The sequence below is a fragment of the Nicotiana tabacum genome, chromosome 22 (genome assembly GCF_000715075.1).
Source record: "Nicotiana tabacum cultivar K326 chromosome 22, ASM71507v2, whole genome shotgun sequence".
Taxonomy (NCBI): Eukaryota; Viridiplantae; Streptophyta; class Magnoliopsida; order Solanales; family Solanaceae; genus Nicotiana; species Nicotiana tabacum.
In genome coordinates, this window is record NC_134101.1 from 54,782,821 (window position 1) to 54,808,773 (window position 25,953).

The 25,953-nt window shown below is 38.9% G+C and overlaps 2 protein-coding genes and 1 non-coding gene across 3 annotated transcripts; 1 reads left to right on the forward strand and 2 right to left on the reverse strand.

Annotated features, from left to right (window-relative positions):
* Positions 1 to 4,969: 4,969 nt before the first annotated feature.
* On the reverse strand, positions 4,970 to 8,109 carry LOC107770706 (uncharacterized). The gene is made up of 8 exons (XM_075242866.1): positions 7,784 to 8,109; positions 7,339 to 7,561; positions 6,771 to 7,245; positions 6,146 to 6,692; positions 5,994 to 6,073; positions 5,636 to 5,769; positions 5,215 to 5,580; positions 4,970 to 5,086 (listed from the first exon to the last, which is right to left on the reverse strand). The coding sequence occupies exons 1-8, from the start codon at positions 8,107 to 8,109 to the stop codon at positions 4,970 to 4,972; spliced, it is 2,268 nt and encodes a 755-aa protein (XP_075098967.1).
* An 8,407-nt stretch (positions 8,110 to 16,516) lies between these two features.
* Positions 16,517 to 17,002, reverse strand: LOC142175864 (uncharacterized). The gene has a single exon (XM_075242867.1). The coding sequence runs from the start codon at positions 17,000 to 17,002 to the stop codon at positions 16,517 to 16,519; it is 486 nt and encodes a 161-aa protein (XP_075098968.1).
* Positions 17,003 to 21,412: 4,410 nt separating this feature from the next.
* LOC142176817 (small nucleolar RNA R71) lies at positions 21,413 to 21,519 on the forward strand. The gene has a single exon (XR_012705625.1). It is a non-coding gene; the product is annotated as a small nucleolar RNA R71 (small nucleolar RNA).
* The last annotated feature ends 4,434 nt before the right edge of the window (positions 21,520 to 25,953 follow it).

Here is a 25,953-nt window from a genome sequence, read left to right on the forward strand (position 1 = left end):
GTAGGATATGAATTGAAAGAATATGGTTGGAGTCTGTTGGCGGTCCAAAATGGGGGAAGGTATACGGGCTTCCTACTAAAAACTTCCATCGCTATAAGTGTGGAATGTGAGGAATAGGGACTTCCTCGCAAGGCGAACAACTTAATAGGGAGAGCCTCTCCGCTATGCGGGAGACAGTGACAAAGCTCACATCAGAGCTAGAAGCGGCCAAGGAAAGAGAAAGGCTTAGAGATGCTCAATTCCTTGGCATGCAAGCTCAGATCAGAACTCTCCTATCTAGTCGAGCTTTTCCGTTGCCCCGATCTCGTGAGTCATCTCCAGAGGGTCGACCTCCACGTGATCGTTCCTCCCGTCCTGCTCGTGATCATTCCTCCCGTCCTCCCCATGATCGTGCTTTCCGTCCTCCACAAGACTGTTTTCTATATCGTCTTGTAAATGAAATTTCATCAGACGGTGATGATGATGTTGTAGAAAATACCCCTTAACTTTTATATACTTTAAACTAGACAAATAGAACCAGTTTTAAACTAGTTGTAATTAGTTTTAATTTGGTTTTGAATTTTTATGTTCAATTGAATTTTAATTTATTAGTTTTAAAGTATTTATTGAATGTTTTGGTTGTTGTTGTTGTGCTGTTGTTTTTGTTGTTGTTGTTATTGTTGTTGTGTTGTTGTTGTTGTTGTTGTTGTTGTTGTTGTTGTTGTTGTTGTATTGTATTGGTATGCTGGCAGGTGGTATAGCTGCCAAAACAGGCATTTTATGCCAAAATTAAACCCAGAAAAACCGATCAAAGTTGGTCGATTTTTAATAAAAAAAATAAATTATTCCAAAATACCGACCAAAGTTGGTCGGTTAATGAACATTGAATTCCCAGAATTCAACATTACCGACCAACTTTGATCGGTATTTTGCTTGCATTGTTGAGATTACCGACCATAGTTTGTCGGTAATGTTTAATTTTAATTATTTTTAAAAAATATATATTTTCAATTACCGACTAAAGTTGGTCGGTTTTTTTTAATTTTAATAATTAATAAAAAAAATATAATTTAGTTAAACCGACCAACTTTGGTCGGTAAAATTAAATTAATAAAATATGTTTCTGACCAAAGTTGGTCGGTAAGTAATTAAACTTGTCAGATGGTCGTTTTAATATACCGACCAAAGTTGGTCGGTAATTTCCAACCAACTTTGGTCGGTAAGCCATTCCGACCATCAAAACACTGTCCACACCGTAATGGTCGCGTTTTGGTCGGTAATTTGTCATAATCGACAAACGTTGGTCAGTTTTTTTGGTCGGTTTTTAGCGAATTTCTAGTAGTGTTATAAATATTTATTTTTGTCAACTCAAGAAAGGGACAAAAGTGACAGGTGTTGTGTACACAATAATTATACATATTTGGGAGATAACATTCTTTTTATATACATTGGTATAGCATTTAAAGTCAAACTTTGAAAAAGATAATGCCAAAAAATTGATTTGTGCCTTTTCCTATAGGAGTCCAAGATGTGCCCGTACTGTAAGTGATTAATGGATAATTAAAATTTTACAAAACACTACAATTGGGAGCACTTGTATAATCACTACTTCTCCGCTTTTCCGAAATTAAAGTGATTAAATTATATCCAAACTATATACGATCCCTATGTAAAAAAATATACAACTACAAATCTCACTATACAAAAGATATACAACATATAATATTATTTATACAAAAAATATACAATTTTATACAACAAAGCTAGAATCTTTTACTACACTACAGTTCATGTGCACACTAGTACAAATATATATATATATTTTATACACATCGTAGTCATTCAATATACAAACAAAACTATCACTATAAAAAAAATATACAAATAGGCATTGTTTAATTCTGATTCCTTTTCATGTTAACTTGTGTCATCTGGAACTGCATTGATTATTTGAATTTACTTTAATACTATTTTGTACATTGTAGATTTCCTTCTTCTATTTTTTATGACAGAAGAAGCACGCTGCTAGAAAAGAAATTTTGACTAAAAGAATTTAAAAGCATACTGCAAAACACAAAATAAAGAGAAAAATATAAAAAAGAGTCTAAACGGGGTAGGGCGGGACACGGCTTAATAGGGCGGGGCGGGACAAGGTAAAATTTTGACTAAAAGCTAAATGGGGCAGGGCAGAGCGGGTCAAAATTTTAGCGGGTCAAGGCTTGCCCTGCCCCGCCTCATATAGGGATGTTCAAAACCAAACCGAAACCGAAGCTTAATGGCTTATTGGTATCGGGTTAACGGTTTAACGGACGGGGAACGGATTGAAATTTTTTTATTAACGGCTTATCGGTTTGGGGGCGGATTATTCAATTTTCTTAACGGATAATCCGTTAACCCGTTAAGAATATATATATATATATATATATATATATATATATATATATATATATTAAAGATCAAAAACCCTTCCACTTCTTCCAGTACTCTATCTCTAAGTTCTAACGCTTAATTCCTAAATAATCAGAACTCTTACGTACTATGCATCAGAGGATCCCATGCTTAGCTTAGCTTAGCTTATTCTCCCACCCTACAACAAGATTGTTTAAGTTGATATCTATGGTTCACCTCTGCTTTTGTTTTTTAAAACTAATGCATGTTGTCTATGTTTAATAGAAGAACAGCAGTGTTGTGCCACATCTTTTTTCACTCTATAACACATGACACACTACATCATTCTTATGTAGGCGTTAACAGACATGTACGTCTGGACTCAATGTATAATTTTCTATTCTGAATTTGTATGCTAGGCGGTCAGCAAACAATTAATACATGCAATATAGATTAAATTAGGCCGATAAACCGCCCAATAACCGCCCGATAAGAGCTAAATCGATACCAATCCGCCCGATATCTTATCGGGTGGCTAGCAGATTAATACATTTAAAAGACGATAACCGTTAAGCCAAACCGTTAAGAGTAATTAACCGCCCAATCCGCCCGATAAGCAGCCCTAGCCTCATTTACATCCCTAGTTTCATTTGATAGGTGTGAGTTATAAATCATATTTGAAGTCGATTTGACACTTGATTTATAATGGTCTATACATGACAATTGCTGATTATAAGTGTTCATAATTGCAATTTATAAGTCACATTTGGATTGCGATTTATAAGTCGCATTTGGTGATTGCGATTTATAAAAATCATATGATCACGTTTTATAAACGCATTTGACAATCAATTTATAAGTCGCATTTGATAAAAATCATATTTGACAATTATAATTGATAAGTCGCATTCATTTGTGATTTTTTTTTTAGCAAATATACCACTAGGCAGACTGCCTAGTGGCTAGTATATATATAATAAACAAAACCAAGGATCCAATGTTTACAATTTGTCCAACAAAATCTCAAATATGCTAAGCTAGGGCTAAAGCTAATGAAATAAGAAATGCTAACTATTAAATATAGTGTCATAGCCAACTCCCCACATTTGATGATGCGTGCATCCACTAGCCAAGTGCAAAACCTCAATGTAGCACCTCTAATGCTCTCACTAGGCGCCAAGTTTTGCTTTCCAAAGAACAAGGCAAATGTGAATCTCCAAGCAATACCACCAATTGGAAGTGACCAGTAATCCATGTAGATTACCAACTTCATGAACAATGTAGGCAACAATTTTGTCTTCCCTGCATAATGTGAATGTAGTCCAGGCCAAAAGATACCTATGTAGAATGAAAATAGCCAAAGAGATACAGTGAAAGGTTTCATTTCCTGCAATATATACCACACGTCTGCACTGCCATAACACCTCCAGATTGGACATGTATACATGTCAATACCACTGAATAATGTCATGACATTACAAAGCATACTAATCTGAGACATTACACCTTCCAGTAACATTGAATGATCCTTCAGAAAACCTTGTGGAATTGAAGTTTTGTAAGCAATAAACATAAAGCTCTTGTAGGCCCCTATGTGATACAACAAACAGTTATGTGCATTGCCATTACATCTCCAGATTGGGCATGAAATCATACCAATACCACTGGCTGATGTCCTAGCAGTACACGTATACAAATAAGTAACCACCAATCCTGTTGATACCATTGGATTCCAGCTTTTGCATTTCAACAACCATTGATCAAATACATGTTCATAAGTAACACATAAACAGAAGTCAATTCAAAGGATATACCGAGACTCATGACTAGACATTAGACTTTCCAGAAACATTATAAGATGAGCGTTGTAACCTGCAATAGGAATCTCATGCCTGCTTTGCCATATATCCTCCAACATGGATATTTAACCATATCAGTAGCACTATATGAGGACATGACATTACAAAGTGTACACTCATCAGCTGTTATTCCATATAATACCATTGAATCCCTGCTTGTACTTCTCACAATAACCTGCGTTGCTGGTGTGTAGTGGGTTGCTATGCACGCCCTACAACCAAACTCAAATCTTACGGTGCACATCATAGTCCAACATGTTAGGATCATACACTGCCAAAAAGCATAAACAGTAGCATGTTGGCTGCGTCACAAACCACTCCAAAGTGCTGCCGTAACATATGCATACTGGCGATGTAATCACTCCACTAGCACTGGACAATGCCATAACAGTACCTAGCTCATAAATAATAAACCACTGTTGGATTCCTACTTGTCTGGATCATTTGGATCTTCTGAGAAGCGAGCTAGTAATGTATTGGAATTAAACTGGAAGCATAACTTTTCTCCCAGCTTGTCACAGCATATAAACCAGTAATTTTGATTAGTAAATATGATTCTTTGTGATATCATTTGTATACAAGTTAGTTGCTTGCCTTGAAGAGATGTTCCATACATCCTTAGTGCACTACCATATTGAGCATTATAACATGCTAATACCACTGAAAAGTGACTTAGTAATACACAAAAACATATACCAACTAGACTAGCAGCTAGCAATGTAATAACATACTTATGCATCAATCTACTGCTTTCCGTTTAGATATCCTAACCCTAAGATTAGGCACTTGTGATTTGTCAAGGTTGAGTAGTCTCTTCTCTGCACTAGGCAGTTCAGAGAAAGAATAAAACTGAAGTGTACCTGCAAAAGAAAATACAAAGCTAGCTAAAAAATCTGTTAGAGAGTTGCCCGCCCTGAACACATGCTAGAATATCACATTGAAGTGCCCCTTCATCTCCTTAATCTCATTTACTTCAGCTACTACACACCATGGAAGATCCCATTCCCCATCTATATATAATCTTCCTCATCACAAGTGAATCGGTCTCAATAATAAGAGGATGTAGGTCATGTTTCACATAGTAATGTAGTCCATCTCTGATTGCCTTAGCCTCAGCTACTATGTTAGTTGCCCTAGCATACACCAAATTTTCTTCACTGTTTCTAACACAAAACACAATAGAACTAGGACCAGGGTTACCCCTTGAGGCCTCATCTGTGTTGCACTTGTACCAGCCATTGTGTGGAACTTGCCATGTTACTCTTTTAGTCACCATAATTGGCTTGTACCCCTCCAAGCATCTGATTATATCCGGCCAGAGAGGAGGCATGTGAGGCAACCAGTTATACCTAGTCTTTGCCAAGAAATATAATGTCTTATTTATCTCATAAATTACCCTATGAACAAACACTGCTCCTCCATTCCTGTTGGTGTTCCTCATCTTCCATAGCTCCCAGGTTATGATTGCAGGTGTTGCTTGATACAAAGGTTTCAACTTCGGGCATCAAGAAGAATTCCACCATGCCTTTACCACCTGGTATACCTGCACTAATGGAACATTGATACCAGCAGCAATAAGAAAAGTCCTCCAAACCTTGGTTGCAGTAACTCCTTGAAGGAATAAATGTTCATAAGACTCTTCTTGTGGTGTTGTACAGCACCAACATTTAGACATGCAAATGTAGCCTTGTCTTTTTCACATGTCATCAGTGAGTAATTTGAATCTCCATAGCCTCCATAGAAAGAAATAAATCTTGAAAGGCAAACCCTTTACCCACATGTTCCTAATCTCAGGATTAACATTTGCCCTATGTCTTACAAGGTGACATGCACTACCCACAGTAAATCTGCCAGAAGCAGTAGGTTTCCACCAGGGTCTATCCCAGAATTCACCACTCCCCTGAAAATGCACCTGTTACTTGATGTGATCAGCAATATCTTCAGAAAACTTTTGTTCAATCAGTTCCTCATTCCATCCACTGTCTTGCCTCAGTTGAACAACTTCTTGTAGCTCCTCATTGATGTGAAAATTTGGAGGTAAAAAGTGATATAAAGCTCTTAGTCCTGTCCAATTTTCATGCAAAATATTAGTAGTTCCATCCTTCATCTCCCACCAAATCTCATGCTCCACTTCTTGTCTAGCATTCAGCATTTGGCTCCAAATATGTGATCCTCCCCTAAACTGTACAGTTTTAGGAATTTTCTTTTTGAAATACTTGTTCCACATGAAATTTGACCACAATGATTTTGTGGTCCTAAATCTCCACCATAGTTTTGCAAACAGTGACTTGGACACATCAAATAAGGATCTGAAACCTAGCCCACCTAGCCTACCTTCCTCCTTTGGAAGACACAAATTCTGCCAAGATGCCCAGTGCCTGCTTCTCCCCTCCTCCTTTGTACTCCAGAAGAACCGTGCAAACATTTTGTGAAAATGGACTATGATGTTCTTAGTTGGATCTAGTACTGATAGCATGTGAATGGGAATACTCTAAAGGACACTGCTTATCAAAGTAGTCTTGCCTCCAAACGAAAGTAATTTACCTTTCCATGAATATAATTTTGCCTTCACCTTCTGAACGAGATCATCATAATACTCCTTCCCCCTCTTTGTATAGAATATAGGACACCCAAGATATGTAAAAGGAAATGTACCCCTTGAGAAGCATGTGATAGCACCAACAGTTTGGAACAAAACATTTGCTGCATTAGCATGCATATAGTATGATCTTTTTGCTTTATTGATCAACTGCCCTGAGGTCTTCTCATAATCCTTCAGTACTGTCATGATCTTCTCTCGGGAGTCTGGATGTGCTGATACAAAAATGATGGTATCATCGGCGTATGCAAGGTGATTCAATTGATCAGTCCACTTTGGCATACCAAATCCTACAAATGACTTGTCTTCAAACAACTTGTGTAGTGATCTAGATAGAACCTCAACTGATAGGATGAATAAAGTCGGAGACAGAGGATCTCCTTGCTTAACTCCTCTAGAAGATTTAAAAACTCTTGATGACTAGCCATTCACCAATACTGAATACCAATTATTAGACAATAGACTCCATATCATATTGATGAAGTGTTCAACAAATTCTATTTTTCTCAGTACATGCAACAAGAATTTCCAGAAAACTCTATCGTATGCCTTGGTCATATCTAGCTTTATGACTACATTTACATGTTTGGCTCGCAACCTAATATCAGTAACAATCTCTTGAGTTAGGAGGATATTTTCAAAGATACTTCTACCTTTCATAAAGCCAGATTGGTTTCTACCTTTCAGAAAGCCAGATTGGTTGCTTGATATTAATGAAGGAAGTAGGCTCTCCAACCTGTCATGCAGTACTCTTGAGAGAATTTTGTTAATGAAATTGCTCAAGCTAGTAGGCATCAAGTCTGAAAATGTTTGCATTATATGCTTCTTTGGCATAAGCACTAGATTAGTATGTGTAATTGACTTTAGTAGAGCAGCTCCCCCATAAAGAAATAGGACCATATCATGAATTTCCTTGTCAATAATATCCTAGCATTCCTCATAAAAAGTAACAAAGAACCCATATGGACCACTAGCACTTTTCCCACTAAGTTGAAACACAGCTTGTTGAACTTTCTCCATGCTAGGATAGCTGCAAAGATGAATATTCTGCTGCCTTGTCACCGTGGCTGGCGCATTAGCTAATAAAGAGAAATCAGCTGGGTCATCTTCTTGTGAAAATTGCCTTTCATAAAATTCTACAGCAGCCTTAGCCAAAGCCTCTTGATCTTCAATCCATGATCCATTACTGACTTGGATCCTCTTCAGTTGTAGCTTTTGCCTTTTTCCATTCACATGATTGTGAAAGAAACTTGTATTTCTATCTCCTTTATTGAACAAAGTCATGCCAGCCTTCTGCTTCTAATACTGCTCTCCAGTGCTGAGGTATCTTTTCAATTCAGCTTGAGCTTTCTGATGGACAATCCTATTCTCAAAAGTAGGTTCTTCTTCAAATAACATCTCTTTAACTCGTACAATATCATCCCTAATTTTCAGTTGCTTGAAAATATCTCCATAAGTCTCCTTGCTCCATTTTGACAATGCAGCTTTCACCCTCTTCAACTTTTGTTTGAACATGAGAAAAGGATCTCCAATGAAGTCCGAATACTAGTTCTACCTGACCACATCTTTGAAATTCTCATGTTTTGTCCAGAAATTTAAGAACTTAAAAGGTTTGATATAATTAGAGATTTGTTTCCCACAAGTCATCAACAAGGGTGCATGATCTGATCCAGTTCTGATGAGGTGTTCTACCTCAATTGTAGGGAACAAGTTCTGGAAAGGCAAATTCACAAAAATTCTATCCAACCTCTTGAATATGCACTGTGTATTTGGACTTCCATTCCACCAAGTGAAAGGAATAACCTTGAAGCCTAAATCAAACAGCCCATATGAGTTTACACATAACGTAAAATCATCATACTCTGGAGGATGAACAGTTAGCCCTCCAATCTTTTCATCTTCATGAAGTAGAACATTAAAATCTCCTCCTACCATCCAGGGCAGCTCCATATCACTTGCCAGAAAGTAAAGATTATCCCATAACTCCAATCTCTCCAATGAAGAACATTTGGCATATACAAAGGAATACATAATATGTTGGCCAATGTCTGGATGAAACAAGTTGATTGTAACCTGTTGATGAGATTCCATAACTAACTCCTATATTACTGTAACATCAAAAAATACCAAATCTTTCCATTTATATTAGCAAAATCAGTCTTCATATTGAGTCTTCTTCTATACCTTTGAAGATGGCTAAAATTCTGGAATGGCTCCATCAAAGCAATGACAAAAAAAAACAAATTCCCTTTGCATGTTAATCACTCTCTGGAAGGCCTGTTGTGTATTCACAGACCTTATATTCCATATTAATGATTTGATAATCATCTAGGTTGTAATACTGCCCTTTTGGGCAAAACTCTTTTTGGTAGTTGTATTTCCTTAATCAGTCCTTGCTTCTTCCCTTTCCTACCACTTTTATTTCCCAGGGTAGGAGAAAGGTCACCTTCTCTAGCTATAGCCTTTAAATTGCCAGAGGTAGATTCTTCATCCCCTTCTTCCTCTAGTTGTTCCTTCTCTAATATAATATTCTGAATGTCTATAGGCACCATATTGTGTGTGATGATGTCATGCCGGATTTGATTAGGAGATTGCAGTGGCACATTGAGATGAATCTTCATAGGATGCCCAGTTCCTGAAGCACAAGCAAGTGGGACAGCTTCAATAGCACCTGAAATTATTGGAATAATGGATTGCTCAGTTTGTTGTGGAGAGATATGTTGTATATTCTGCTTCTTATTACCAATAGATTCCTGGATAGCCCTGAATTGCAGCTCATAAATAGATCCTAAAGAAGGGTTAATTTTAGAACCAATTGCTTCGCTATGAACTACATCTGTCCCCATGTGATCATACACCATTGTTGGATCCTTCTCATCAACAGTTTGAGATTCTGCCCTCAGTGTAGCTTGATATGGCTCTGCATCATCCTTACTGACCTGCTCCTTATCTGAGATTATTACCAATGCCCATTCAACATTAGCTGATACCTCCCCAGTTGTGGTGTTGTCGAAGGTCATGCTGGATACTTTTTGATGAACCTGTGCTGAAAATGAGTTGTCTATTTTCAACAGGTGCTACTCTTGTTTGTGCTTCAGAAGTATAAAACAACTGCTGGATAGAGTATATAGTTTTTCCATTGGAATTAGGTGAATACCCGAAGGTCTGTGAAGGTACTTCCTGACATGAGTGGTTAAGGGTCACATTAACATTTTCCTTAGGCATGCCAAAGCTCCTTTGAGCCCAGTCAATTGTCATCTCCTTTGTTGTTGTAGCCTTCTGCCCAGTATCAGAAGGAGTAGATTTGCTAGACATCACAACAACATTAGGATTGGAAATTGAATTTTAAACAGTCCTCACTTGTTGTTTCTCTTGATTCATATTGGTTTCCATAATTTGCTTCTTCTGCTCTTGACCTTTGATGTTGTTCTTGGCTTTGCTATCAGATTCTGTAGTCAAATTGGTGTGAACTGCAACATCTACATTTTCTTGGAGGCACAATTGATTGGTAATAGTTGAGGGTACCTGATCACGCCCAACTATGCCTCCTAAGAGGTCTAGCGGTCATTGCAAATATAATCCGGTTTACAAGTCTGGAGTCGAATCCCACATGAAAATAACGTACTAATTACAACCAATAGTTTTGCACGAATTCAAGTAATCAACCTTCAAAAATATTATATAACAATTTGAGAGTTTACTAAATAAGATTAAAGTAATTAAAAATGCAGTAATTTATAACTAACAAAGTAAATATTGTAGACAAGATTTGGAAAAGTCTAAGGTTATGATTTTTCCTGTTGTCGGAATCTTTTCCGCTATCGTAGCTCTCTCTCGAGCAACTACCATAATTTACTATACGCATTCTCTCAAACTACGCTAGCTGGCACTAATTTACCGCTCACTATGATCGCACCAAGATTTTGTTATCTCTAATCCTGCATTTAAACCCTATGTATCGATCTCTCAACTACATTAGGAGTGGTGGTGTTCAATAACTACCAAAATGTGTACTCTCTCGAGCAATATACACACTAAATAGGCACAGTTAATTGAGAGCTCTTCAATTAACAACATTGAAAATATAGTTAAACAAGTAGAGAAAAATCAAAGGCAAATATATATTAAACGCATTAGAAAATCATCCTCCAATAGGTTCCAGCAAACCTTAGATAAGAGAATTTAGCTACTCATAAATACGACAACAATTAACATTTTGTTCAAAGACATTAAACTACAAAGTAAAGAGATAAAGGAAGGGAAAACGCGTTTGATTCTTACTCCACAGTGCTTGGCAACCCTGTTCTTCTCCAAAATCATGTCCTAACCCTATAATAACTCGTTTGGGGAATATTTATGTCAATCCCCCGGTCCAAATTTGGGTTTGGGTCTTTTAACCCACGATATTTAATTGCCGTGCTATAGACCTCGCGAAGCCTGATCTGTAGCACGGTCGACCTGACTATAGACCTCGCGAAAGCCTGGTCTATAGCGCGATCGACCAGGCTATAGACCTCGCGAAGCCTGGTCTATAGAGCGGCCAACCTGGCTATAGACTTCGCGAAACCTGGTCTATAGCGCGATCAACCTGGCTATAGACCTCACGAAGCTTGGTCTATAGCACGATCAACCTGGCTATAGACCTCGCAAAGCCTGGTCTGTAGCATGGTTTGGGTACTTGATGCTTTCGGCTCTTTTCTTGCATTTTTGTCCACGTTTTGTGCAACTTTTATTCGATGATTCATTCTAATGTTCCTACACATAAAACAATACAATTTAGCATAATTGTCGCATAATAACTCACTAAACCAACAAAATATAGGGTGGGTAATGTGCTAAAAGTATGGAATTTTGGCCTCACATCACCACCCCACACTTAAACGTTGCTCGTCCTCGAGTCAACCACTAATTCCTAGAGCACTTTTATTCTCTTTTAGCACATCTGAAGCACACCATACCTATGGCTATGGTTGATAGGAACAATTAAACTATAATATATGCCTTCAAACTTCCCTTTATTTTATGCCATACTTCAAATCTTTATTCAACAAAAGGACAACATGTTTCTAACAATCCTAACCTCACAAACCGACTCAATATCACAAAGCATTCATGGCTTGAACACTTAACATCATAGAGAAATCTAATAACGTCACCTATCCCTTGTGAAATCATGTGCCCTCACAACAAGAACACGAGAGTAAGTTGAATCCACACATTCGAATCAAATGCTCAAATATATTTTAAGGATTCTCATATATCAAAGAAATTCCTCACTCTCACAAAGAAGTCACATGCATGCACAAAGTACCATAGGCTTGCCCATTATGTAAACCTCTACTAATGTAGGCTTGCTCGACCTAAAATTAATTAGGACATTTTATGGTTGTAATGTTGGCTTAATGACGGGTAGGATAAATTTAGGAATAGTGACTAACCCTCCTAAACACTTTAACACATCACATAATTAACTTTAAGCGTATTTTTCTTCAACCCAACTGCAGTTTCACAAACAATATCATCCCCAAAGTATTTTCTCTTTCTTTAAGCACTACTTTAATTCACACCCACTAGCAAGAACAAGATCCTTTTTTTAGTTTCCGCTAGTGTGTATTATTTTATAAAATAAGTGCACCCTTCTTTCTTTTATTGGTTCCACTCAAAAGCCACCCCACACTTAGTCCTTACTTCTTCTAGCGCTCACTTCACAATTAAAGTATTTTACGAGGTACAAGGATCAAAATAGTGTTAATTAAGAACAAATGGGCATATGCTTATAGTGTGGTTGCCAAATAAAAGTCTATAGGCTCAAAAGAGTTGAATAGGGATAAATTTTATTTGTGGTAGGCATTAAGTTCAAAAATATCAAAGAAAGCCTAAAATCATTTTTCAAACCGAGCAAAACCTAAAATTTCGCTTCAACTCACATGCCGGGCAAGTTCTAGACTCTAATGCAATGACACATACTATATAATTTCTCACTACGTATGGCATATGACTCATCAAGGACGGTTCCATTCCTATTCTCAAACAATTGCAAGTATTCACAGAGTCACAAAATATTAAGCATCAAATACAAAGTGACACAAGCCAAGAAAATGAGATATAAGCGTCAATAAATATGTTATTACTCAATAAGGCATAATAAACATTTTCAAACCATAGGGAAGGTACTACACATGCTAGAGCCTAAATATGCTACTATCAAACTAGTCAAAGGCGCCTAGCATTTCTCATTTTTTCCTTTCTTTTATTCCCTAAAGTCTATTCTAATATAAAGACAAAACAAAAGCTACTACCCGGTTTAACTACATCCCATGGAAAAGAAACGATGCACAAAGAAAAACCATGAGGGATTATTACTATCTACAATAATCTCTCTCTCTCTCTCTCTCTCTCTCTCTCTCTCTCTCTCTCTATATATATATATATATATATATATATATATATATATATATATATATATATATATATATATATATATAATTCTTTTTTGTTAGACTTAAGTCCCTCAAGAAAACTGCCTAAGAGATCCATTGTCAGGAAAAGTCCAGTCATTTCATTTTTTATTTATTTATTATAAATATTAAATAAGGGGAAATGCGAAAATAAAATAAACATTAAACACACGAACTAATTAGTTTATCTAATATTTACAAATGACAGAGAATACCTTCCACCCCACTCTTAGATCATGCATTGTCCTTAATGCATATATAAATTTATAAACACAAAAATATGTAAGGTGGTTGGAAAAAAAACTCCCTGATCAGTCATCGTCCTCGCCCTCGCCCTCATCGTCGAAGGCTCCATCTGCACCTGTCCAGTCCTCATCCTCCGCTCCCTCAGCATCATCATCATCATCATCCTCGTCAGACTGCTCTGGCTCGGCCTTAGAACATACTAGTGTGTTGACATCCTTATCATCTCGGAGTCGCTGCCCATCGCCAAGCCTAACTAGATATTGTGCATGAGGATTAAGAGGATAACGCTCCTCCAAGGTGGCCCTCTCCTCAATAGTGGCCTCCCTTCCCCCAATCTTGAGTTGTAAATCCATCATCCCATATAGATGTGCCATAAAGCTGTCATCTCGAGCATTGTGCTCAGAACCTGTCATTGTGGCCATGGCATTCTCCTCTTTAACCCGTATTCTTGTGATGTCCGTTAGTCTGAGGGGTGGAGGAATGACTAAATCAAAATAACGCTCCTCCTCCACCTCTTCTTTGCGCAGGTACTGAGTCAACATGTTGGCGAATGAAAATCTGTCAATGCGCTTGCTTGTTCTCACCTGGGACATCTGGTAGTGTATTAAGTGGCCCACATTTACTTTCTGGCCAGTCATGAGGAAGTACAACACGCATATCCTTTCACGGCTTATAAGAGTCTCATGATTGTATGGTAATAGTCGCGTGTTGATCAATTTCAACCACACCTGAGCTTCCGGCTTCATTCTTTTTATTTGAAAATTTCCTATGGAGTTGGGACTTCTTGTCACAAACCCAAGCAGCCATAGGATTGACACCACAGTGAGTGTGTCTTAATGCCTGATATGTAGGACGGGTGATTAAGTTGTCCAAGAGCTCCTGTGGAACATCCGTAGCTCCCACAAAATTGCATATAGCTGTTGCCGAAAAATCGATCAACCTTCCTCTAATAGGCACCAACTGCTCAGAATCATTCAGATCAAAACCGGCATAAAATTCCCGAACAAGGTTGACATTTATATCCCCGGTGTTTCTAAACATGTAGCTTACGCCAGGGTCATGAATACATTTCCAAATTGATTGGTACTTAGCTTGTAGGCGCCGCTCATGAACATCTAACTCAGAATGTATATGTCTCGGCCGACAAAGCTTGTACCAATCCTTGGCAGATTGAGGTATGCTCTTCAGTGCAAATTCTCATTGTCCCTCAGGTTGTGGGCGTGTGGCTGCTATAGATGCAACTGCTTACCACCCTTCAACTTGGCTTGAAGTGGCCTCCCGACCTTTTCTCTTTTTCGGTGGAGGTCTGGAAGAAGCCTTGGCCTTAGTCAGAACAGTAGCCTTGCCCTCGCCTTTACCATCGTCTGTTTTAGGAGGCATACTCGTAACTACATAAGTGAACATTTCTCAGTGATAAAGCAGATGAATCAATTCAAAATATGGTCTTGTGACCCCACACTTAAGAGTTCATTACATGATGTTCAACCATTTTGAGGTTACTCAAACTTCACCTCTTTATTTTAGCATGCGAATAAAGCAATGGCAAAATGGTGTTTACCACAATTGCTATGCATGTAGCTGCTGTTGAGCCCAACTAAATTTGCAATTTGGATTGGTGCAATGCAACATAGCACAAGTATTATAATCCTGGAGACCAGAACCCAATTGGGACAAAGATTGCCTTTGAGGCATTTCGGCAAACACTTAGCACGCACTAGTGCTGTCAAAGTGGTTGTAGAGATGAGGGATCCTCACCCTCCCCAAATCGACTTGGGGATTTCACGTTATCACCCTTGTACCCAACAACAATACCAATCCTATGGGGTTTATGGGATTAGGGCGAGCAAGAAAACTGATGCTATGAATACGTACCCAAAATTGGTGGAATTTCATTTCTTAACTCAATTCAAATTTTTGATAGATGAAAGAGTTAGAAACATACCTTAGATGCTTATGAGTATTGACGTGTTCTTCAATTGAGGTCCCAAGTGATTGAAAGAGATGATGAGCGAAGGTCTTCAATGAAATTTGTGTGTGAGGGGAAGGGACGGGCAGTGTATTGTGTTTAGTGAGGTGTGTGTTAAATGTGGTGTGTGTGTGTGTGTTTAAGTATGTTATAAATAATAGAAATAAGATTAAACAAAACTAAACAAATTAAAATCAACAATAACATGGCGACGCGAGCTCCCAGCGAGCATAACACCATGCGAGGCTATCTGTTAAACGTGAAACGGACTGGGCGACGCGAAGCTAACAGCGAACTAAATGCCTGGCGACGCAACCTTTGGCCCGAGATTGACCTCGCTTAATCACTCACTCGGTGATCTCTATAGCACACTTAAGACCTAGCGACGCGTGGTGTTTAGTGAGAAAGGGAGCGGTTCGTTGTGCTTAGGTTGGGTAAGCGAGCAATGGACAGTAGGTTTACAACAATGGACAATAGGTGATGTGAGGTTCATGACGATCTCTGTAGTGTGCATGAGGGTTGGCCAACTGAGTTTTACAGCGAAAATGGGGGATGGCCAGGCGAAACCAACAGCGAGCTAGAAATATGGTTGGCGAGGATTTCAGTGAGCAAAGGATTGTGCGAGGCGATCTCTAATGCATGTTGAGAACCTGGCGACGCGAGGTCCAACATGAGGTGGACCTCTCTACCTCCCTCGTGACTTCTGCTGTATAGCGATGTTACTGCCTAGATCCGCGAACTCTAATGCGAGAAAGAAGGCTTGCGATACGACGTTTGCTTCCAGGTGCGCTATGTTGTTTGGAGAGTATGTATGTAATTTTTATTTCATTTTGTGAACAAATCCCAGCTCCATGACCTCCCATCGTGCTCCATTACCTGTTCAGACACCAAGATTTAGCTAAAAACTTGTTAGTGCATAAAACAACTGAAAATTTATAGTTAAGATAAAATATACTATGAATTGGGTTGCCTCCCAACAAGCGCCTGATTTAACGTCGCGGCACGACGCATGCAGTCGAACTTAAGGTTCACTCAATATTTGAGGTTCCTTCAGATGAATCACTGATACAATGTTTTCGTCCTCTATGCCGGGGTAATGTTTTAACCTTTGCCCATTGACTTTAAACCTATTCGTTCCATCATCGGATTCAATTTTTGCAACTCCACATGAGAGTACTTGCACCACTCTAAATGGTCCCGACCATCTAGATTTCAGCTTAACCGGAAATAGTTTCAATCTTGAATTATACAACAGCACGACATCTCCGGGTTTGAAAATCCTCTCTTGAATATGCTTATCATGTATGATCTTCATCCTTTCCCTGTACAACCTGGTGCTTTCAAAAGCATGATAACAGAGCTCATCAAGTTCATGAAGCTTTGTGACTCTACTCGTGCCAGCGGCCTCAATGTCAAGATTTAATTGCCTTAATGCCCAAAAAGCTTTATGCTCTAGTTCTACCGGTAAGTTACACACTTTCCCAAACACCAATTTGTGCGGTGACATACCTATCAGAATTTTGAATGCAGTGCGGTAGGCCCATAGTGCATCATCCAGTTTTTTCGCCCAATCAGTCCAGTCGCATTTACAGTTTTGGTCAAAACACTCTTGATTTCTCTGTTTGACACCTCAACTTGCCCACTTGTTTGTGGGTGATACGGAGTGGCAACCTTATGGCGTACGCCATATTTTTCCAGCAACTTTGCGAAGGCTCGATTGCAGAAGTGAGTTCCTCCATTACTGATGATCGCCCTTGGAGTTACAAATCGAGTGAAGATATTTTTTCTTAGAAAACCAATAACTCCCTTTGCATCATTTGTTGGGAGTGTTACAGATTCTACCCATTTCGAGACATAGTCTACTGCTACGAGTATATACTTGTTGTTGTATGAGCTGACAAATGGTCCCATAAAGTCGACTCCCCATACATCAAATACTTCTACTTCTTGAATCGGGTTCATGGGCATCTCATGTCGACGATAAATATTCCCCGTCCTTTGACACTCATCACAGTTCTTTACCCAAAAGTGTGCATCTTTAAACAATGTCGGCCAATAGAAGCCTGACTTCAACACTTTAGCAGCTGTCCTTACTCCTCCAAAATGACCTCCATACGGCAAAGCATGACATGCCTGCAAAACAGAATCTTGGTCTATCTCGGGAATACATCTTCGGATCATGTTATCAATACAAATCCGAAACAAATATGGTTCAACCCAGAAATACATGCGATAATCACAAAAGAACTTTTTCTTCTGCATAGAAGACAATTCATAGGGAACAATACTGTTTGCCAGGTAGTTTGTAATGTCTGCATACCATGGAGCTTCCTCAAGGCTCGTGGCTAACAATTGTTCATCTGGGAAAGTCTCCATGATCTCTTCCACCTCCACCTTCATTTCAGCTCCTTCAAGCCTGGACAAGTGATCCACAGTGTGGTTCTCCGTTCCTTTTCGGTCACGGATTTCCAAGTCGAACTCTTGCAGCAGTAGGACCCATCTAATCAAGCGTGACTTTGACTCTTTCTTATCAATTAGGTACCTGAGAGCAGCATGGTAAATATAAACAATTACCTTCGAGCCTATCAAGTAGGACCAGAATTTGTCAAATGCGAATACCACGGCTAGCATCTCTTTTTCTGTCACTGTGTAATTCAGTTGAGCCCTATTTAATATTCTACTTGCATAGTAGATTGGATGCATGATTTTATCTTTTCTCTATCCAAGTATTTCTCCTACAACATGGTCACTTGCATCACACATCAGCTCAAATGGTTGATCCCAGTCGGGGGCAACTATGATAGGTGCAGACACCAACCTCTTCTTCAATCCCTCAAAAGCTACCCTGCAGTCATCAGAAAACACAAAAGGGTGATTTTTTTCAAGAAATTTACACAAAGGCTTAGCAATCTTGGAAAAATCTCTTATAAAACGCCTGTAGAAACCGGCGTGACCAAGGAAACTCCTTATTGCCTTGATAGAAGTGGGTGGTGCCAGCTTCTCTATTACATCGACTTTAGCACGGTCCACCTCAATGCCCTTACTTGACACTAGGTGTCCCAAGACTATACCTTCATATACAATGAAATGGCATTTTTTCTAGTTTAGCACCAGATTAGTCTCAATACATATCTGCAACACTCTTTTCAGATTTCTAAGGCAATCATCAAAAGAATTTCCCACCACTGAGAAATCATCCATGATAACCTCCATTATATCCTCTACCATATCTGTGAAGATGGCCATCATGCACCTTTGGAATGTGGCGGGTGCATTGTATAGGCCAAACGACATTCTCCTAAAAGCATAAATGCCATATGGACAGGTGAATGACGTTTTCTCTCTATCCTCCGGGGCAATAGATTTCTGATTGTACCCTGAGTATCCATCCAAGAAGCAAAAATAGGACCTCCCTGCCAATCTATCTAGTATCTGATCAATGAACGGTAGGGGAAAATGATCTTTATGGGTGGCCTTGTTCAATCTTCTGTAGTCCATGCAAATTCGCCATCCCGTAACTATTGTTGTTGAGATCAACTCATTGTTCTCGTTTTGCACAACAGTCATCCCACATTTCTTTGGCACACATTGAACTGGGCTAACCCAGTTGCTATTTGAGATGGGAAAAATAATTCTCGCATCTAACCACTCGATCACTTTCTTCTTTACAACTTCCTTCATGTTAGGGTTTAGCCTTCTTTGATGTTCTCTGGAAGGTTTGTGCCCAGCTTCCAGTAGAATTTTATGCATACAGAAGGCCAGGTTGATACCCTTAATGTCCGCAATGGTCCAACCAATTGCAGTCTTGCACTCTTTCAACACCTGCAAAAGTTGTTCTACTTGCACATCTAACAAACCAGATGAGATAATAATAGGTAAAGTCGAGTTAGGTCCCAAGAAAGCATACCTGAGGTGAGATGGCAGCGGTTTCAACTCTAATTGTGGTGGCGCTTCGATCGATGGCTTGGATGGAGAGGTCTTTCTTTCTTCCGAGTGTAAATGATCAAATTCGAGCTCTCTCTTCTAGTACCCTTGCCCTTGAAGAGCCAACACCCATTCCACCAAGTCCTCACCATTTACTTCTTCTAAGTTTTATAAGGCACACTGTTAGGCGGTCTTTTGCATTAAGTGCCTCATCATCTTCCTCTATGATTACATCCACTGTGTCTAACAAAGAGCAATTTGCAAACTCACTGGGTTTCTGCGTACACTTTTGCACATTAAATGTTATTTCTTCATTATTCAGCCTCATTTTCAGCTGCCATGTTTCACAATCAATTAAAGCTCTTCCCGAGGCCAAGAATGGCCTTTCTAAAATTATGGGAATCTCCTCATCAACCTTGCAGTCCAGAATGACAAAATCTGCTGGAAACACGAATTTTCTTGTACAAGTACATCGCCAAGTATACCTGATGGCCTTTTTACCGTTTGATCAGCTATCTGTAGTAACATGGATGTGGGGCTTACTCTTCCAATGCCTAACTTTTTATAGATAGACAATGGCATCATATTTATACTTGCTCCCAAATCACACAATGCCTTGGAAAATACATAGCTACCTATGGTGCATGGAATTGTGAAGCTTCTAGAGTCGGATAACGTCTCAGCTATAGGTCTTGACACAACAACACTACAGGTCTGTGTCAATATGATAGTTTCCAAGTCGTGGAAGTAAAACTTACGAGACATCAAGTCCTTCATCATTTTTGCATAACCGGGCACCTCCCTCAAAGCATCAATTAGAGGAATGTTTACCTGAATTTGCTTAAGCATTTCTATGAATTTTTTGTACTGTTCATCCTTCTAATATTTGGCCAACCTCTGCGGGAAAGGTTCTAAAGGTTGCTTCTTTTCTGTGGCTTGAGTTAGATCCTGCTCAGGCACTTTTTCTAATACCTTTTCTTGCACTTTCTCAATCTCCTCCGCAACCTCTTTTTCCTTGTTTATTTCCTCCTGGGCTGGCTGCACTCTTACTCTTGTTAGCTCAATTGACTCATTTACCTCAATTGGCATTGAAACAAGTGTTTCATTCGATCGTCTCTCACGAGCGATTTCTTGCTCTAAATCAAAATCTCTACCAATTCTCAAACTTACCACCATAAGCTGTTTCAGGACCTTCTCTTTTGGATTGTCATGTGTGCCCACATGTAAAGTCCCTTGGGGGAGGTTATTTAGAGCCATAGATATCTACCCTAATTGAATCTCAATGTCTTTTATCATTGATTCATGTGATTCAACCTTATCTTGTATTTTTTCATTGGATCCAATTAGTTGTTGCAACATTCCCTTAATTTCAAATAGCCCATCATCTTGTCTCATTATCTGATAAGTTAGCTGCTGATTTTGCTGGTTGTATCCTTGTTGCCTTTGGTAAGGTACTACTTGACCCTATGGTCGCATAGCTCCAGAATTGTTGGTGTTATTGTATTGTTGTTGTGCTGGTCTATACTGCTGATTTTGCTGCCCCTAATTCTGACCACCTTGCCTCTGGCCTCTATAGTTGCCCACATAGTTCATGTTCTCTTGATAGTTCTGGCTGTCACATTCACCACTCCATGAACGCACGTATGGTTGGTTAATGCATGGTGTACATAATCCCTCATTAGTCGTGTCAACTATGTGTACCTGCTTCTGGCCTGATTCATCAATCTTCTTGGTAAGGATACTCATTTGCGTCATCAGAGTGGACATATTCTCGGCTATGGAATTGTTCGGGTCCAATGTTACTGAGTGAACTATAGGGGTGATTGTGGAGTCTCTTGTCATCCATCTTGAGTTTTGAGACATTTTATCTAGCAGGACCTTACACTCTCTAAATGACTTGCTTAAAAATTCTCCACCTGCTGAAGCATCAACATTAGCCTTCAAGCTGTCCGCCAATCCCATGTAAAACTGTTGTCCCAACATCTGATCTAGAATACCATGATGTGGACATTTAACCAGCATACCTTTGAATCTCTCCCACATTTCTTGTAATGTTTCAACTGGTTTCTGCCTGAAGATGAATATCTCATCAACCTGCTTGGCAGTCTTATTGGGTGGGTAGAACTTATTCAAAAACTGCTTGACTAATTCCTCCCAAGTTGTGATGAAATTTATGGGGAGGGAATTAAGCCAAGTTTGGGCTTCTCTTGTCATTGAGAATAGAAACAACAACAGTCTTATTTCTTCCGGTGTCATATTTGGTTGCCTTTGCGTGACACAAATTGACAGAAAATTTTTCAGATGCTATTGTGGATCTTCAATGTAAGACCCGGAGAACAGCCCCTTGTTTTGCAACAGTTGTAGCATGTTGTTTGTGATTTGAAATGACTTTGCTTGTATGTGAGGGACTACAATTGCAGTTGCCAAATTTTTAGCGGTGGGTTGTGCATCATACAAAGCTACTTCTGGCATAAGAGGTACCACACCCTAATTGTTCGGGTCATTTACATTATTTTGATTATCCAAAGCGTCACCTATATCCGGTTCAATTTGTTCTCTTGGGTGATGTTGTTGATTGTCCTTCTTGTTTGTACGATTTAATGCCTTGAAATCTTTCTCAGGATCCGGTAATGCTTCAAATAATTCACCAGTTCTTGAGGAGTTTCTAGGCATACACCTATAACACACAAGACCACAAACATTAGAATTTCAATGTAATGAATAAAAATAGAGAAAATTGACTAAACTAAGAATCCTAGCAATTCGTATAGTTGTAATTAGTAACATAGTTTCTTCCCCAGCAACGGCGCCAAAATTTGATCACGCCCAACTATGCCTCCTAAGAGGTCTAGCGGTCGTTGCAAATATAATCCGGTTTACAAGTTCGAAGTCGAATCTCACAGGGGAATAACGTACTAATTACAACCAATAGTTTTGCACGAATTCAAGTAATCAACCTTCAGAAATATTATATAATGATTTGAGAGTTTACTAACTAAGATTAAAGTAATTAAAAATGCATTAATTTATAACTAACAAAGCAAATATTGTAGACAAGATTTGGAAAAGTCTAAGGTTAGGATTTCCCCTATTGTCGGAATCTTTCTCGCTACGTTTTCTATGAATTTGCCTAAATATTCTCTACCAATCATGAGTACTTTGATTGTCGTAGCTCTCTCTCGATCAACTACCACAATTTACTTTACATATTCTCTCGAACTACGTTAGCTGACACTAATTTACCGCTTACTACGATCGCACCAAGACTTCGTTATCTCTAATCCCGCCCTTAAACCCTTCATATCGATCTCTCAACTACGCTAGGAGTGGTGTTGTTCAACAACTACCTAAATGTGTACTCTCTCTCGAGAAATATACACACTAAATAGGCACAGTTAACTGAGAGCTCTTCAATTAACAACAATAAAAATATAGTTGAACAAGTAGAGAAAACTCAAAGGCAAATCTATATTAAACGCAGTAGAAAATAATCCTCCAATAGGTTCCATCAAACCTTAGATAAGAGAGTTTAGCTACTCATAAATACGATAACAATAAACATAATGTTCAAAGACATTAAACTACAAAGTAAAGAGATAAAGGAAGAGAAAACTCGTTTGATTCTTGCTCCATACTGCTTGACAGCCATTTTCTTCTCCAAAATCATGTCCCAACCTTAGAATAACTCGTTTGGGGAGTATTTATGTCAATCCCCCGGTCCAAATTTGGGTTTGGATCTTTTAACCTGTGACTTTTAATTTCCATGCTATAGACCTCGTGAAGCCTGGTCTGTAGCGCGGTCGACTTGGCTATAGACCTCGCGAGGCCTGGTCTATAGCGCGGTCGACCAAGCTAAAGACCTCGCGAAGCCTGGTCTATAGCGCGGTCAACCTGGCTATAGACCTTGCGAAGCCTGGTCTATAGAACGGTCGACCGTGCTATAGACCTCGCGAAGCCTAGTTTATAGCGCGGTCAACCTGGCTATAGACCTCGCAAAGCCTGGTCTATAGCACGGTTTGGGTACTTGATGCTTTTAGCTCTTTTCTTGCATTTCTTTTTCACGTTTTGTGCAACTTTCATTCGATGATTCATTCTGATATTCCTACACATAAAACAACATAGTTTAGCATAATTATCACACACTAACTCACTAAACCAACAAAATATAGGGTGAGTAATGTGCTAAAAGTATAGCATTTTGGCCTCACATTAGTACCTTGTCCCTTGTTGTATTACTAACCGAAGCAACAAAAGTAGGACCTGCCTGAGGAGCAACTACTCCCATAGCAAAAATAGGAACCACGTCATCTCCATATTTCTGAGTGCATGTTGGAATGGCAGCAGTTGATGATATTTTTTCCATTCTGGTGTTGCCATCCGAATGAGCAGACTCATGATTCCCTGTCTCATTAGGTATTCCCTGAACAATCACCTTTCCTCCATTACAAACAGCATTAGTGGCAACATTATTATCAATTGCTTCTAGTAAACTCTCTAGTGTCATTGGTGGTACAGTTTGTGATTTACTTATTACACCTGAAGTTTGGAATGGTCTGGGTACTTCTAATTCAAGTTCTTGTTCATGTGGCTATTTGAGTTTCTGTTGCCTGCCTTTTTGGTTGATAACCTTGAAGTTCTTATTCTTTTGAGATTGCCATTGATCATTGGAATGGTTATCCTTTGTTGGTTGTTGTGCAGTTGCTTTGTGATTTCTTATTCCTTGTTGTTCCTTACTTTTGTGTTGCTCCACAATTTTTTAATTAGAAGTCGGATCATTTTGCTGCCCCTGTAACATCTGCTCTTGTAGTGTTCCATGTGCTCTCTCAAGCTTGTTTATAGGGTGAATGTCACTGATGTGAGATGTTGTTGTTGTTGCTTTCTTCTTGTCTTGGTATTCCCTTTTTCTAATAGAGCAGTAGTACTCTTCATGACCCAAGTTTCTATAGTGTAAGCAGTAATCTGGTAGATCTTCATATAGTACTTCCAGCCACTGGCCATCCCCATTCACATCCTGCTCTTCATCAAATCATAGCCAAACATGATGAGGCATGTCCTTAGTCAAATCAACATGCATCTTGACTTTTGATACACTTCCCCTTATTGTTTTCATTGATGCAAGGTCTAGATGTAGTACCTTACCAATAGGGGACAATAGTACTGATAGTACCTCCCTATAGTAGAAATGTCATGGCAGTTCTGGAATGACTATCCAAATAGGGATAATGGGATTATCCTCATTTGGATTGAAATTGGGTCCAAACCTGTAATTCCATTCTTTGACCTTGGATGTACATGAATTCTTTTGTCTAAACAGTGGTGTGATCATACTCATTGTCTAAGTCAATGTAGACTGTTCTTGCATTGAAGTGAGCTATTTTAACTCCTCCTCTGAGTTCTGTTTGTGCTATGAAGTTTCTCCTTATTTGTTCCATTCTAGGCATTGTGTTAAGGAATTTGCCAACAATTGTGTATTGGTATTTGTTAGCCTATGTGACTATGTAATCTGTCCTGGTGAAGATAACAGTTGGTTGGCCCTGTTTTGTAGTTATTCTGGGAGGTGTGAACTCTATTGGGTCTATCTCTATAGCTTCTCTAGCTTTTAACTTTGTAGCTAGTGATTGACTGATAGTAGGAGGTGGGGGTGTAGGGTAGGTAGTTGGTTTATTTGGCTGGGCAACCGTAAGGTAAAGGATTGAGAAGGGTATCTGTTTTAGTATGGTGAGGTTGGTTATTTTGGTTATAAGTTGTTGGTGGTTTGAAGGTATTAGGGTGTTTGGATTGATCTAAATTGGCTGAGTTATTTGTGTTTGTGTATGTGGTTGGTGCAGAGTGTCACGACCCGAAATTCCCACATTCGGACCGTGATGGCGCCTAATATTTCACTTGCTAGGCAAGCCAACGTTAGAATAATATTAGCCATTTTTAAATAATTTTTAAATTTATTAATAACAAAGAAACAAATGCGGAAGTAAAGTCTGAAATGTAGTGAAAAATCCATAAAAATAACGATGTCTAAATACCATCCCAGAATTAGTGTCACAAGTACACGAACTTCTAGAATAATACAAATAAAGGGTCAGAATAAAATAAAGATGTTTGAAATCAAACACACAACTAAAGTAAAGTAGACGGGTACTTCAGAACTGCGGACGCCGTGCTGTTATACCTCAAGTCTCCTCTAGTAGCTGAAATCCGAGCAAGTCTACGGTACGCCGCTAGGACCAACTCCGAAATATGCACAAGAAGTGCAGAGTGTAGTATCAGTACAACCGACCCCATGTACTGATAAGTGTTGAGCCTAACCTCGACGAAGTAGTGACGAGGCTAAGGCAGACCACTTACATTAACCTGTACGCAATATTAGTAACAACAACAATAATAGAAATAAATCAAGTAACTCAATTTTTATAGTTGAAGCCAACTCAGCAGTCATAATCAATTATTATTTCAACCAATTTCCGTTGTAGCGTCCAAACCGCTCCCACAATATATTCATTTTCAATCCTCCAATATATTTATTTTAATCAAGTATAT

Bases quoted from the DNA above. Each gene is read 5' to 3' on its own strand.
- LOC107770706 (XM_075242866.1), bottom strand. From the start codon at position 8,109: ATGACTTTGTTCAATAAAGGAGATAGAAATACAAGTTTCTTTCACAAT. The intron at 5,770-5,993 runs GTTTGCCTTTCA...CCATTAGTGCAG, and splicing joins TAGGAACATGTGGGTAAAGG to GTATACCAGGTGGTAAAGGC. The intron at 5,581-5,635 runs GTTTGTTCATAG...TTCTTGGCAAAG, and splicing joins AACAGGAATGGAGGAGCAGT to ACTAGGTATAACTGGTTGCC.
- LOC142175864 (XM_075242867.1), bottom strand. From the start codon at position 17,002: ATGTCACCGCACAAATTGGTGTTTGGGAAAGTGTGTAACTTACCGGTA.